The following is a 16,387-nucleotide window of genomic DNA, read 5'->3' as shown; positions in this document are numbered from 1 at the left end:
CCTTGTGAGGAATAAATATTTCTCTAATAAAGTGATGTCTGTTCTGGGAGCATGGGTTTTGGGTAAATCAGCTCAGCGGTCACTGCTTGCTTCCTTCGGCTACTAAAAGGTGACCAATCTCCAGGACCTCTTGGAAAATATGTAACATATGCCCCCCAAAGCCCATTCCCTCTCTGATGAAGTATGAGGAGATGGGCTCTCTCTCCTGTCCCATGGCTTAGCCTTACTGAAAATGTATAGTAGCTCACACCTCTCTCATTGAATGTTTTACACCCTTTTCAGCACGTCTTCTCTCTCTGAGGAGGATCAAAGACTGGTATAGTTTTCAGAAAATAATGAATAAGCCACTGTTTCTTCACTGTTATTGTGTTACAGTAGCTTAATCATCATTTAGAAGTCAGTGATCAGAGGATCCCTCAGGTGGATGAACTCTGAATAAGAGTGTTTTCTGGGGGTGGGGTTTGTTCGGCTTTATCTTGGTTTGGTTGTGGTAGCATCAAAGAATACCCTAGGTGATGCTGAAGAATCCATCCTGGGAGTCACATTACTTGACATTGAGGGTTCCACCCGAAGTGCTTCCCTGCCTGGGTGTTTCATCACGCTGCTGGACTGATGTTTTTTGCAGAACAATAGCATCATTTAACTGTTAGTTGTAAAAATTTTGAGAAAGCAGGTACCACCTTCCAGAGTAAGACACCTTTGAAGAAATGAAAAGGTGAAAGAGGGAACTTGCTGGTAGAACAAAATTTTATGCCTAATCACCCCTTCTCAGAACCTGTCCCACTCCAGGATCTAACATCTATGCGGAGAGACCAGCCAGTAGCCCAGCCTGACGGGTCCTACGTCATCTCATTTTAGATGATTTAGATTTATGGCCCACCCGGTGCAATCAGAATACTATAGTCTGACATTCTGTCCTTTTGCCTCATGCCCCTGTCCTTCCCGCTTATATGTCCCTGTGAATTTTGCTACTCCACATCATCCACTTTCCACTTCTTGCCTCTCCAGCAAGGCCTTCTTCTTCCTTCCCTCACTCTCCAAGGTAGAACTGATGGCTTGTTGGGAAACCAACATGTAAAAAGCACCAGTGCAGCTTAGGAAATAGAGTCCATGGCACTGGAATAGTGTTATCTCGTGACATGTGGTAGCTGCAGTTGTGGTGAGCACAGCAGAGCATAGAGCGCTACACCTGACACTAATGTGACCTTGCATCAGCCCCTCTTCAATTCAAAAAACAAAACAAAACAGGCTCCAGTACAGGTGGATGACCCCATCTAATCCCCTTCAGTCCTTCCTGCCTGGCAAAATCTTGTCTCTCTGCCTCTTTTAAGAAATGCCTTTCTGTATGTAAAAGATTATTGTTGCATTAAATCTCCCATGTCAAAACTGAGTCTACTCACACCTGAGTCTACTGATGCCACATGAAATTCAGCCCCAGCACTACCTGGAAATCATTCATTCACTCCACAAATACTTATCCAAGACTTACTAGCTTGAACAAAATAAATGGAGTTAGGTCACTATTTCCTTAGTACATTCTCTCCTCAGTGTACTCAGATGTAATTTATCTTATATTAAATGTTATTTGACAGAGAGCAGGAGCACAATCAGAGGGAGTGGCAGAGGGAGAGGGAGAAGCAGGCTCAATCCCAGGACACCAGGGTCATCACCTGAACTGAAGACAGATTCTTAATGGACTGAGACACCCAGGTGGCCCTCAGATCAGATCTATTTCAGATTTCCTTTACTTCCCTCACACTTAGGCCATTTTTGCTTGCTCAGCAGATGTGTGCTAAACCACAGCTCAAAGAGGACGAAGAAAGCAGTGACCGAGCCTCTCACAAACCAAAATAAAACAAACCCAAATCCTGCCCCCAAAGTCTCCCCATTGTTATTTTTCCTCTTCCTTCTTGTTATAGGGAAAGAGGTTTCCTTCCCAATCTCAAAGGAAGTATACTTTCTGAAATGTCTTTATTGAGACAAAGTTAACTTCTAGTCTTGATGGACTGATCCACCCTTGCCAAGTCTCCTTCAGAACAACCTCTTTTTTATTTATGGTTTGACTACATCTTTTATTTTTTAAATGGTTTCTACTACAGAAACATGTCCAAGAGCACATATAATAATATAACGTCTCACATATCCGCCACCCAACTTGCACGATTATCATTGGGCGGGTGTGATACACTGGGATTAAAGTCCAAAAGCCCCTTTGACACATCTTGCCATCCATCTCTGAGACATATGCTCTGTGTCCACGTGAAAGCTCTCACATTTCTTTGATATTTATCACCTGTGCTGCACACTTATTCACAAAAGGTGTATGCAGCATTGGTGTCGAAAAGGCATTGGGCTTTAGAGGCTGTTGGCCATCAATTCTGTTCTGCCTTCTTTTTTTGTTTTTGGCTGTAACTTTTTTTTTTTTTCATTTTTTATTTTTTATAAACATATATTTTTATCCCCAGGGGTACAGGTCTGTGAATCACCAGGTTTACACACTTCACAGCACTCACCAAAGCACATACCCTCCCCAATGTCCATAATCCCACCCCCTTCTCCCAAACCCCCTCCCCCCAGCAACCCTCAGTTTGTTTTGTGAGATTAAGAGTCACTTATGGTTTGTCTCCCTCCCAATCCCATCTTGTTTCATTGATTCTAATCTGCCCTGAGGAGCCATTGAAATGAATTCCTCCACCCCACACAAGAAGCCATCTTATGGAGCAAATTCAGGGCAGAATTTCACTGTCCCTGAATCACTCAGTAACTGTAATATGATGCAAAAAGAATAGAAGAACACCATATATGTTGTCAAAGACTTGACATTGTGTGTTTTGAAATACTTAGAAGAAAAATATGTCCTCTTACTTTTCAAATAAACTACTGTGTTTCACCTATAATGGAGTAGATCAAACACTCCCCTCTTTCCCAAAATGCCATTAAAAGTAAAAGATTAGATGAAAACTGCTCAATATCATTAACCATCAGGAAAATGCAAATCAAAATCAATATTGACCCAAACTTCACACCTACAATGATGGCTAAAATCAAAAGGAATACAAATGTTGGTGGGAATGTGGAGAAATTAGAACCCCCATGCACTGTTTGTGGGAATGAAAAATGGCACAGCTAATTTGGAATCAGTGGGACACTTGATCAAAAAGTTAACCATAGAGTTAACATATGACCCAGCAGTTCCACTTCTTGGTATATACTCCCCAGAAATGAAAACATAGGTCTACACAAAAACTTGTAAACAAATGTTTATAGCTATCTTATTTATGAGGTCAAAGGGCAGAAACAATTCAAACATCCATCAAAGGAGAAATGGGTAAATTAAATATAACATATTCCTATGATATAGTATTTTGTGGAATATAAAAGACCAACCCATGCCACAACAGGGATGAACCTTGAAAACATGTTAAATGAAAGGAGCCAGTCACTAACGGCCACATAGGACTCCAGTCACATGAAGTGGGAATGGTGAATAGTGAAATCTACAAAACAGAAAATAGATTCATCTTAGAGCTCGAGGGAGGAGAGCGAGGAGAATGAGAGCAAAAGTTTGCAGATTTGTTTCTCTTAAGTCATGACAACGTTTTAAAAATTGACTGTGGTGATGCCTCTATTGAAAATCAAGGAATTATACACATTAAATGGGTAGATTGTATGGTATGTGACCTGTATTTCAATATAGCTGTTAAAACAAGTAAAGGGTTTAAAAACAAGTACTTAAGGATGACAAGAAGGGGAGCATAAAGAACAAAAGCTGTCAACACATTTTTGGAAGATGGAAATCTGACTAGGAGGAGTGGAAACTGACTAGCAGAGCAACGAAAGTGCCGGCAAGTCAATGGCACGGCAAAACCCAGGAGAAGAGCAACCTGGTGGCACCAGAGAAAAATGAAATTAGGGGTTCTGTGTTCATAAACATGTAGAATTTTTGTTCTTTGTTGTTTGCTTATATTGCATATAATATCTAATTTCTTAAAGTGGGGGCACTCTTTGCCCATTTTGTAAAACCTTGTTGAAACGTTAGCATGTTTCCAGTGTGCAGAGAGGATCCCAGGTTTCCTGAATAGGACAGAACCTGAGACAGCTGTTTTAAAGTTGGCATTGCACACATCTGGGCTTGGAGTATGGTGGAGGCACTAGCTTCTGGAATCAAAGTCATTAATATCAAAGGTTGGGTTAAATTCATTTTTAAACTGTATTTGAAAATAAAGTTGTGGAAATGTTGGTATAGATGGTAAAGCCATATACCCTTTATCCAGATGTACCTGTTATGATTTTGACATGTTTACAATCTCTCTCGCCTTCCCTCCTTCCCCTTGTTTCTATATAGGAAGACATATATATGCCTACGAAAACTGTGCATACATTCATGAATATTGTAGAATATATTTCATTCATCGCACACTTTCTCCATGAATATTTCATTGTGTATTTCTTAGGAAAATGAATATACTCTGACACCACAGTTATCTCCTTTGGTAACTGTCATATGGACATAAATTGTTTAACTAATTTCCCACTCACATTCCATTTTGATCAATTTATTAAGTAATGTCCTGCATGTGTGTGTGTGTGTGTAAATCTCTTTACAGGCTTGAGTCTTGGATGACATACTACATCCAGTTGCTGTGTATCTTTAGTTTCCTTTAATCTGGATCAATTTCTCAGCCTCTTTTAGAACAAGGCCAGGTTTGAAAATAAATTCATTGTGCCATATTTATAACTCCTTCTCACCTGGAAATTTTGGGGGTGGAACTTACCTTGCTCAGACTTTAAAGGATGTTTTATAGTTGTGAGTCCTAGGGGCATTAGGGACAGTTAAGACCACACTTTCTATTTAAAAACAATTCCAGAATCTCAAAGATATGTGGAGGCATTTTTTCTTTTTTTTTTTTTTTTTTTTTAATTTATTTTTTATTTTCAGCATAACAGTATTCATTATTTTTCACCACATTCCTATCAAAGTACCATCCATCTTTTTCAAAGAAATGGAACAAATAATGCTAAAATTTATATGGAACCAGAAAAGACCTCGAATAGCCAAAGGGATATTGAAAAAGAAAGCCAACGTTGGTGGCATCACAATTCCGGACTTCAAGCTCTATTACAAAGCTGTCATCATCAAGACAGCATGGTACTGGCACAAAAACAGACACATAGATCAATGGAACAGAATAGAGAGCCCAGAAATAGACCCTCAAATCTATGGTCAACTCATCTTCGACAAAGCAGGAAAGAATGTCCAATGGAAAAAAGACAGCCTCTTCAATAAATGGTGCTGGGAAAATTGGACAGCCACATGCAGAAAAATGAAATTGGACCATTTCCTTACACCACACACAAAAATAGACTCAAAATGGATGAAGGACCTCAATGTGCGAAAGGAATCCATCAAAATCCTTGAGGAGAACACAGGCAGCAACCTCTTCGACCTCTGCCGCAGCAACATCTTCCTAGGAACAACGCAAAAGGCAAGGGAAGCAAGGGAAAAAATGAACTCTTGGGATTTCATCAAGATCAAAAGCTTTTGCACAGCAAAGGAAACAGTTAACAAAATCAAAAGACAACTGACAGAATGGGAGAAGATATTTGCAAACGACATATCAGATAAAGGACTAGTGTCCAGAATCTATAAAGAACTTAGCAAACTCAACACCCAAAGAACAAATAATCCAATCAAGAAATGGGCAGAGGACATGAACAGACATTTCTGCAAAGAAGACATGCAGATGGCCAACAGACACATGAAAAAGTGCTCCATATCACTCGGCATCAGGGAAATACAAATCAAAACCACAATGAGATATCACCTCACACCAGTCAGAATGGCTAAAATCAACAAGTCAGGAAATGACAGATGCTGGCGAGGATGTGGAGAAAGGGGAACCCTCCTACACTGTTGGTGGGAATGCAAGCTGGTGCAGCCACTCTGGAAAACAGCATGGAGGTTCCTCAGAATGTTGAAAATGGAGGCATTTTTTCTTAACAGACATACGTACATCATGCACTCAAGGGAGGGTATGTGAAGAGGGGTGGTCTCAAAGTGTACCTTCCTTTGGAAGAGATAGTGGTGAAGCTTTAGATGCAGGATAAAGGAGGGAAAATAGGAACTGTCATTACAGGCCAACCCTCTTCAAATGGCAGGGAAAGGATTGGGTGACTAGGGCCAAGACAGACTCATCAGCAAGGGAATGTGGGTGAGTCAAGTAAGGAAATGATACAGGGCTTAATTTCAACAGTTCATAATCTAAATAATGAAGCTGCAAGAGTGCCAACTATTAAATGACTACGTAGCATGGGGAGAAGAAATAAATACATATAGCCATCAAAAAATGACATTATCGTTTAAAATTGGTAGAGATGACAATAAGGTATTTTGGTGAAAAGGTAGAAGGCATGTGGGAAAAATACTCTTCTTGGAAGAAATAAACATAATTGTCATTCAAAAACAAACAAAAAAAAACTTGCCACCATTGTATAGACAAAGTGCATACTCTCAGCCATGCAGCTGCTCTAATTTTAAAACTAAGATGGCTTTTTAGGATATCACTTATTATTTAAAATAGAGGTGTTGAGAAACTTGGGGATTTCATCATCAGTGCTCTACGGGTTACAGCTGAGTGAGGCACTTACCCTCTCCGAGCTTCAGTTTTGTTCTTTCATAATAGAGACCCAGTAATACCTGAGCTGCTTACATCACAGGGTGATTGTGAGGTGCCTCCCAGCAAACTTCTTGAAAAAGTAGCAAATCATTTACACTTGCTATTAGTGTAGGAGGAGAAGTGCTGGGAAGCTCCCCTACTGAACTTCAGTAGAGGTGATTTTTGGTGAAATTAAAGTTATACCTTTCAGGTCTTGTTTCCTTAAGTTTTGAAAGCACGTCTACTGGGTTCTGAGAAAAGTTCTAACTCAAGCCACATAAATGTACATAAGGATATCTGACCCACATATGCCCTTTTAAAAGAGAAAAGCCGTTCTTCGACTATCTTCTCAGAGAGTCAATAATTTCTATCAGATAATCACAGAGATTAGACACCCAGAGTGGCCTTTCTAAGGAGCATGGTGTGTGTGAGCATTTGTGACCCATTGTACCTGTTACTTTGTTCCTCTGTTCCAGAGATTACGGGACAGTTCACAAATGTGGCAGGATACCTGTCCTGTATCCTGTGTAACCCTCACCCTGCTGTTCCCTAGAACAGCTCCATGAGCTCCTTAAGGACAGAGACCAGGACTTAACAGGTGTTTGTGTCTCTGGCATTCAATGTAACCATTTATAAAATGAAAATATGGCTGAAAATGCATGTCAGGTTGAGAAAGAAGTGGTGCCTCTTGGCAGGTCTGATCTTCCAGGCAGGTGACCTGTTCGTGCAGAACTGAAAGGAGACTCTGCTGGGCCAGGCAGAAGGCTGCCCTACCCTTTCACAGATGACCAAGTTAATAATGCTAGGCCAGGGGTGTCTAAGAAAGGGCATCCCAGTTTGAGAATGACATGAGAAGTTAGGAGGCAGTTCAGAGGAGAGCTGTCCTGAAGATAAAAGAGTTTAGAAAAGATGGAGCAAGTGTGGAGGGAAATACCAGGATTATTTGAATCTGACAAAAAGTTACCTTGAAAAACTCTCACAGGGAGTTGATTTTCAAGCATCGATGTGGGGATGATAATATAGGGTGGAGCATCTCAACCACTTGTCCTGGAAAGGCAATCCTAGGAAAGGATATACATGGCCCACTAGGGCAATCAGGTAAGGCTCTTCCAGACTACATTCTGCAGGAAGGCTGTGACCCTCCTGGGACCCACCCTGCCACCTGAGCAGGGGATCAATGGCTTACTTAGCAGCCTGTCACCTATCCAGGCCTTTGGGGAGTTTAGGAACTGTATTTTGTGCTCCACCCCAAATTCACATTGAAACTCTAATCGCATTTTTTTTTTTTAACAATTCCCAAGTTTTATTAGAAACAGGCTGTGGCTCCCCCAGCAAAGGCTCAGGGTCGGCTGGTGCATGGCGTCCAGGCCCAGACTTCCCCGCCCGCCGCGGCTCCGTGCGGCTGGGCACAGGCTTCGGTTGAGGCAGGCGTGGAAACGCGGGCAGACGGGCGTACATGTCTGCTGGCCAAATCCCACCCACAGTCTGTTGATCTCACTCCAAAGCTCCCGGGGCAGCAAGGCCTCCAGCGCCCCCACGGGTCTTCTCCAGGGACTTGGTCACCGTCTTGGCCCACCCGAATCTGTTGGCGATTCTGTGCACATGCGTGTCCACCGCAATGCCAGACATGGCGCCCCAGGCCACCGCCATGGCCAAGTGCGCCACCTTGGGCCCAACGCCCGGCAGTGCCACCAGCTCTGCCACTGAAGATGGGATGTCCCTGCCATAACGCTGCTGCAAGATGCCACTGCTCTTGGGAGGTGATTAGGTCATGAGGGTGGGGCCCTCATGAATGAGTTAGTAGCCTTAGAAAAGAGACCCCAGAAACCTCTCACCCACTTTTTCTGCCACATCAGGTTGCAGGGAGAAGATGCACCTGTGAACCGGGAGGAAGGTCTCAACAGACACGGAATCTGCTATGCCTTGATCTTGGAAGTCCCATTGTCCAGAACGATGAAAAGTATATGCGTGTCATTTAAGCCACCCCGTCTATGGCATTTGATACAGGGCTGCACCTCACTGAGAAGGGATTTGTACACCTATGAGGGTATTGAGGTACAGAACACAGTAATTTAGTTTGAGTAAGAACAACTGGGGTCAACATTTTATGAAAGGATGATATAAAAGGAGAAAACACTTGACTCTTCAATATGAAGTATACTGGACTGTTTTGTCTAAGGTGTGTGTGTGTGTGTGTGCGTGCATGTTGTTAGATAGTCCCCCAAAACGTTATGCAGTTTAACTTCACTAACGTTAGGAATACAAGTGCTACAGGGATACCCCCAAGACCATTTGAAGTTTTAATTCCTTACATTTGTTTTCTATTGATTTTAGTTAGGGGATTATTGAATAACACATTGATTTTAATTGTGTCAGCCTCATTGACTGAAGATACTAAAGGCTGAATAAAACAAAAACTGAAATGTGCCGTGCAACATGTAAAAAACTAAATGTGAAAGAACTTTACGGTCTCTCTCTCGGTTCATACAAGGCAAACATTTTCTTTTAAAGGTTTTATTCATTTGACAGAAAGCACACAAGCAGAGGAGCTGCAGGCAGAGGGAGTGGGGGAAGCAGGCTCCCTGTGGAGCAAGGAGCCAGATGTGGAGCTTGATCCCAGCACCCTGAGATATTGTCCTGAGCTGAGGGCAGTTACTTAACTGACAGAGCCATCCAGGTGTCCCAGGCAAACACATTACATATGAAAGATGTATCTGAGCACCTGTGGGATCCTGAGTATAAATATCAGGGGACAAGCAAAAATTCCAGGTAGCCTTGCAGACATTCAAGGCATGGAACTAGTAAGACCCAAGTCAAGGTCTCAAACACTAAAGGGGGACCCAAGTAATATATGCATAATACATGGAACAAACAGAAAATTTCATAAATTTCATAAGCGATATAAAGGAGTAGGAAAATGGGATGGCAAACTTGAAGGACCTAGGAGGAGTGGAGAGGTCTTCTGAGCTAGTGGGTGGGGCAGGGGCTGGGGACACACCTTGTCCAATTGTCACCTACCCCACCCTCAGAAACTCTTTGTGACCCTGCTCTGTGATGTAAGCCTGGGGAGGATATATATTCAGCGTGTGTGCACAGTCTAGGCTGTCTTGTGATTCAGACCATGGAGTTAGAACACTGGAGTGTTCTCCCATTTCTGAATGGCGATCCTAAACCATGTCTGAGCTTTGGCTCAACATGCCTAGAGACCGATCCCAACATCACCTTCCTGTGTGGGTTGGGATTGCTCCTTCTGTTCCTGTGCTACCTGGTGGGGATTCCATTACCAACTCGGAAAACCACAACCACCCAAAAGGTAAGAAATATTTGCGGGGGGTGGGAGGCCTCAACATAGATTATTACGGTTTCCATTTCTAATCCCAATTAATCTGTTTTTTAAGATTTTGTTTAAGAGAAAGCAAGTGAGCAGAGGTGGGGGCGGGGGGCACGGAGAGAGCTAAGCAGGGAATGCAATGTGGGGATAGATTCCAAGACCCTGGAATCCTGACCTGAGCCCAAAGCAGACACTTAAGCAACTGAGCTATCCAGAAGCCCCCAATCCCAAATTGTAAAACGAGTTTGGTAGAATCAGAGAAACACCTAAAACGGGACGTTTTAAGAAAACAGACATTCATTCCTCTAGCAAAAGAGGCCTGGCAGGGGACGGGTTAAGGAAGGACTAAGGTTTCTACTTGAAACTCACCATCTCCTGGGTTTGGTGGCAGGTTTTGGGTAAAATCCCAAACACAGGGAATCTAGAGTCCTGGATTGGGTTACTTTGAGGGTATGGGGTCTGTGTAAAAAAACAAAGTTTCCCAGCACTTGATCATGAGGCCCTGCCCCCAGGTCAAGCGTCACTCGATTAAGCCTTCCTTCATGCTGGGCTGAGGAGGAGAATAGTCCTGAGCCTCTGAGAAGAGAGTGGGCTCTGAGCTATGACTTAGGATACAGGGTCCCGCCTAAGGGAGCACAAACATGACTGTCAGCCTTCATTTTCTATGTCCTCCTTGAACAAAGGAATTCTGAGAATACCAAGTGTGGACCTCCCAGACAAAGTCCTCAGACTTGTTCAAAGTAGCAAATGTTGGAAATATTTAATCACCTCAAAAACTGAAAAAAGCAAGGAACACAACGTTCTGTTACTGAAAGTCACAGCCTCCTTGGATAAAGAATGTCTCCATTTCTGAGAGGAGAGTAAGACGTGGAGTCCAGCCTCCCTCATTCTTTTTATTTTTGTTCTAGCGTCAGGGCAGAGCCAAGAGGAGAAGGAAAGGTGGGACTCTGGAAGGTAAGGTTCTGCCTATTCCACCTGAGCTCTCCAAGACTGATCCTTGCTGTCCTCTCCGTGAGGGCCCAGTCCATGAGCTCTGGGGATGTGAGCCTCTAGGTACATTTCCCTCTCAGAAAACAGAGGCCTGGGAGGAGAGGCTCATGGAAATGCAGCCAGAGTGCAAAACCCTTCTCAGATTCCCTGCTCTGACCACTACTGAGCATGAGGCAGTGATGGATCTGGACAATGAGTGCTGCCCAATAGGTGGCCGTGTGAGGTGTCAAGAGTCAGAACTTCTGTCTCCTGACTTTGTGAAAGCTCTGTGACATCACAGATACTCCGAAGTCTTCCCTCAGGTAACCACAGGCCCCTCTGCTTCAGAGAGGTGGTCTGATCATCATATTGCATGAAAATAGTTTACACGTGAAGCAAGATACTAACCAGCTTCACATCCCTGGCCATTTGCCCTCACCTATGGATGATCAGGGCCTCCAGAGTCCAAGAGCCCAAGGCCGTCCCATGAGAGGACTCCTGTAGTATTGCCTATGTTTCTACTTTCACTACATAACCCATTCTCCTGGTTTCCCAGGTGACAGATGGCACCGAAGAGAAGCGGAAGACACCCGGAAGCTGATCTCTGTTTTAAGAAGGTGACCAGTCTCTCCCCTGCTATCCTGATGCCTCTTAGAGCACATTTTATGCAATTGCAGGATTCCCTGCAGTCTGTCATAGCCATGGGAGGGGGTTGCCATAGGAACAGAGAGTGGGGTGAAGGCTACTGAGTACCCTGGGAAGTCATAATGGTGGGGCACTGAGAAGGGACAGCAGGCTTCAGGTGGCCCCTCCCTCGTCAGGCCTGCATGTCCTCCCCCCTTGGTTCTGGTCCAGGCTGCATCTTTGTACCTCTGTCTCCTGCAGCCCCCTCGGCCGGCATCATGATACCATCCACTTTCGTCAACTGTTATGTCCAGACCCCTCTTGTGAGGTGTGTAATAGCGCAACTGCTGGGATCAATCAGCTGGTGTTCCTGCAGGCCCTGGAAGATTCGACTCCCTTGACTTCCACAGCTCCTGCGACTACTTCATCGTTCACTCGCTCCCCTGACTTCTCAGCAGTCCCTCCAGGAGACCTAATATCAGCTCCTCTTCCTAAGCCTTCCCCACCACCTGCTTCCATCTTCTCACCTAACCCAGTGATCCCTGTGGCAGACTCTTTTGCACCCTCGCCACCGGGTGATCCTTTGCCACCAAAGCCTTTTCCTCCCTTGGATTCCAAATTCCCAAGGGGTCATTTCCCACCCCAGCCCCTTGCCTTTCCTCCTGTCCAACCACATCACGCCCATACAGTGGGCCGTAGTGTCCAGACAGAGACAGTGTCTCTAAGTACCACCTTCTCTCTGGACCCTACCCTTTCCCAAGATGTCAGCCCCTTACCGGAGTTGTCTCAGAGGGTGAATCCCACTGAGACCTTTGCTCGTCATCCCACACCACCAACCCGGTCTGCTTCACCACCGCCAGACTGCAATTTAACTGTGCCTCAATCCAAACCGATTTCCATCTCAAGGAAGCCTGTTCCACAGAGCTCACCCCCAGATAGCTCTGGTGGGTTGTCTCCTTATGTCTCCAAAATCCTAGGCATTGACCCCTCCAGCTTGTCAATTTTAGACCTCCCTTGGTGGCAAACTCATGCCAAAGGCTTCTTCCCTTCAACCCTGGCTCCACGTGATTTCCGTCAAGAAGTCCTGGCCCTCCATTCTTCAGAGGCTTCTTCCAGGGGAGACCCTGGAGCCAAACTTGTAGAGCCTGGTGACCTCTCACTTCTCAGTCCTGATGCCCTGGCACTTCTAGAGAAACAAAGGCAAAAGAGGAGTGACTTCCTCCTGTGGAAGCAATCAAAGGGATCTTTTGCAAAACCAGCAATTGTTGATACCCATGACTTGGCATCGTCCCTTCCTTTCTGGAGCACCAGAAACACATCAAAGGAGCTGCATATGCATCAGCAGCGCCCATATCCTACAACCTGGGAAGAGGGCCATTTACAGCAAACCCCCATCCAGCTCTTCTGGGGTCTCCAAACTCCACCTAGCGAGTCCTTCTTCCCTGCTGCTGATGCCTCAGATCACATCTGGAATGCCTCCCCAGAGCAGGAATCCCCAGTAGTTCCCCATCCACTTCCTCCATCCTTGCCTGAGAACCCGCCTCAACTCCTGCCTCAAACCCCGCCCTTACCTAGCCCTCCTGTCCAGCCCCAGGCCCACCTTCAATCCCCAATCCCAATCCTGCCATCTGGTCCTCTACCTGACATCAAGATCTGTGGAGTGTGTCTTCACAGACCTCGGAACAAACCGGAGAATCTCACTCCAACAGAAATGCAACATCTGGAGTGGAACGTGTTGCAGAAGGTACAGAAACGTGTGTGGGGTTTACCCACTCTCGTCCAAAGATCCCAGGAGGACTACTGTCCTTCAGCTCCTAACCCTTCTCTCAGCCACAAGGCCACCAAGGCCCAAGTGGTCATCTCTATCCCCCCTGGACAGTTTCCTCTGAATGAAGAGCTTCGGAGAAAACTTGAGAGCCACCTTCGAAAGAGGCTCATCCAACACCGGTGGGGCATTCCCCGCAGGATTTATGAGTCTCTCGCGCTGATGAGCCGTCCCAGTGCACTTTCACAGCTACCTGAGTCGCAGCGCTTTCGTGGACGCTCATGGATCCCTAAGAGTCCGAGCAAATTGAATGACACTGAAAGCATCAGTGACAAGGACTCAGAAATGCTTCATCTAGAGGACGGTGATCTGGACAAGGACAATGACAACCTGAAGAAGAGTGAGGAAAGCAGCCCAGAGAATGGCCCAAAAGAGGATCTCTTGAGTGACCTAGAGAGCTCTTCAGATAAGGACATGGGGCATGAGTCTGAGAGTAAACTTACTAGTCCATCAGAGAATAGCTCCACGGTGTCTGTGGAGACTGCAGGCCAGACAAAACTGGAAAATGTCCTGAAAATACATTTGCACAAAAAATCTGAGGAAGTCAGTGAGGGTCATCTCCCTGAGACTGTGCATCATTCATGGAATACAATAGAGCAGACATCACTTCCTCCTCAGAAATCCCAGGCTGAAATTACACAAAGACGTTTGCCACCATCCGAGTTTGAGGTTTACTCCCTGAATACCTGCCAGGAGCTTCCCTTTGTGGAACCTCGTGTACAACAGATGCTGGAATCCCATATTAAATGGTTTCGTTGGAGGATGCTATGGGGCCTTCCCTCCAGGGTCCTTGAATCCATAGATATCTTTAAATCAAGAAAGGCCACATCTCCCTGTAGCCCTTCCTGCTCCACCAAACTGATTCCTGCAGCAAATTCTAAACCTGGGGGCGTCAGCCCCCTTAGAGGAAGCTTGAGATCTCTCCATGCAGACAAAGCAGGAACGGCAGATTCAGCCTCCATTCTGGATCATCCTCGCCCTGCGGCCTCAACTGTGGGCAAGGAAGAGCAGAGAATTCCGAGGCAATTATCCTCCAATATCCATCTGCTTGTAGAGGATGTTCCAAAAATGAAGCACGAGAGACAGACTCTTAAACCTGTCAAACATGTCACCATAGCCAACAGGTGGCCCCCAAAGCCGCCGGCAAGACAAAGAGCCAATGTATAAGGATGCAAACTCCAACAGTAGCAGAGGAGGGCAACAGGGCATGAAGATGAAGACTCCTGAATGATATTCAGGACCAAGGGATTTCATACACTTCAGTCACAACCTAGCATCATGACAACCAACAAGCCAGTTAGCTCCCAAATTATAAAGGGGAATGAGCATCAAGTCAAAACCGACATCCCACCAAGCATACCAGTTCCGCAAGATCCTAAATCATTGAGTCTCAAAGAACAGCTCCTGCATGAGGTAAAGCTTATGCTGGAGGACAGGGAGCATAGCCAGGCCCAAGCCCAATACACTGGCCTGCCCCCTGCCTCAGATCATTGGACTTATAAGGCCTCACTGACTCATGCCCCGAGTGTCTCCCTCAGGGACACGAGAGGTTCCCAGGTGTTGTGCGTCCCTCCAGAGGACACAGGAATTCCTATGGAACAACAGCAGGAGCCCTGGGTCTCTAAGCATGTCATAAGAAAGTTCCAGAAGAAGAATCCCCCACCGGCCACAGAGAGCATGAGGCCTCCGGGATCCAAGGCCCAAGAGCATGGTGAAGGGGATGCAGGACTGGGAACATCCCAACCGAGAACAGACAGGTTCCCTACTAAGGATGCAGCACTGAAGAAGAGGTTCCCTACTCAGGACTCGGTATTGAAGGTAAAGCTGGGAAGCAGCCTTCCCAGATCCTATCACAGAAGGGTTCAGCCACCTCCTGAAAGCATTATCGGTTAAAAAAAATTTTTTTTTTTTGCAATGGCTTACTCCTGGGGTAAAATGCAAAGGGCAAGAAAACTCCCAGGAGAAGCGTAGGCCCCTATCATCTGTGCAAGCAGAGGCCTACTTCATGGTAGAGCTGCCTTTACCGGGATGCCCAAAGCTCAGAAAATCATCACAGCTTTTGGGAAGTTCCAAGAGGAGAGAATGGGGCATCTGGCCTGCAATAGGCAGCACTGCACTCAGAAACCCATTCTCTCCCCAACCCAAGTTTGGGAAAACCCAGAAGAAAGTACAAGTGCAGGCCCAGACACTGCCTGTCCCAGGGTTTCCTTTCAACTGCAGGGTTCCCGCCTGTAAGGAGACAAATACCAAGTCCTGCCAGCAAGAAGCTGTCTCTGCTGGCCAAGGCCTTCCTGGAAGTAACAGACAGCTCAGAAACAAGGACAGACAGCCCCAGAAAGGTGTGGCATTTAAGGACCAGATACCACATCAGAAGTATCCGCTCTTCCATGCCCGTCAGGGATCCTGTGCCCCACCCAAAGGCCACCTGCGGGCATCAGGCTGCCCAGTGACCTCCGGCCACTCTCACGACTCCTGAAGGCACTGTGTGCAGAGATGTGTCTCTACTAGTTAGACGTAAAACTTCTCCAGAATTTCCGATGAGAGGGTATTGGGGGGCATTTCTTACCCCCAAATAATCCCTTGTGAGGAATAAATATTTCTCTAATAAAGTGATGTCTGTTCTGTGTACTCTCTTGGGAGCATGGGTTTTGGGTAAATCAGCTCAGCGGTCACTGCTTGCTTCCTTCGGCTACTAAAAGGTGACCAATCTCCAGGACCTCTTGGAAAATATGTAACATATGCCCCCCAAAGCCCATTCCCTCTCTGATGAAGTATGAGGAGATGGGCTCTCTCTCCTGTCCCATGGCTTAGCCTTACTGAAAATGTATAGTAGCTCACACCTCTCTCATTGAATGTTTTACACCCTTTTCAGCACGTCTTCTCTCTCTGAGGAGGATCAAAGGCTGGTATAGTTTTCAGAAAATAATGAATAAGCCACTGTTTCTTCACTGTTATTGTGTTACAGTAGCTTAATCATCATTT

At 45.5% G+C, this 16,387-nt stretch overlaps 1 protein-coding gene and 1 pseudogene across 2 annotated transcripts; both read left to right on the top strand.

Moving 5' to 3' along the window:
* Nucleotides 1–9,777: 9,777 nt before the first annotated feature.
* LOC309864148 (spermatogenesis-associated protein 31D4-like) lies at nucleotides 9,778–14,572 on the top strand (the record flags this gene model as incomplete). The annotated part of the gene is made up of 4 exons (XM_082729462.1): nucleotides 9,778–9,969; nucleotides 10,896–10,941; nucleotides 11,513–11,573; nucleotides 11,842–14,572. The coding sequence occupies 4 exons, from the start codon at nucleotides 9,778–9,780 to the stop codon at nucleotides 14,570–14,572; spliced, it is 3,030 nt and encodes a 1,009-aa protein (XP_082585588.1).
* A 111-nt stretch (nucleotides 14,573–14,683) lies between these two features.
* Nucleotides 14,684–15,983, top strand: LOC309864147 (spermatogenesis-associated protein 31D1-like; annotated as a pseudogene). Its single transcript has 2 exons — nucleotides 14,684–15,116; nucleotides 15,262–15,983. The product of its transcript is annotated as a spermatogenesis-associated protein 31D1-like (transcript).
* Nucleotides 15,984–16,387: the final 404 nt, after the last annotated feature.

This window comes from Mustela nivalis (genome assembly GCF_964662115.1).
Source record: "Mustela nivalis genome assembly, chromosome: 5".
Classification (NCBI taxonomy): Eukaryota; Metazoa; Chordata; class Mammalia; order Carnivora; family Mustelidae; genus Mustela; species Mustela nivalis.
Note: the sequence above shows the minus strand (reverse complement) of the source record. Positions and strands in the feature narration are given on the sequence as shown.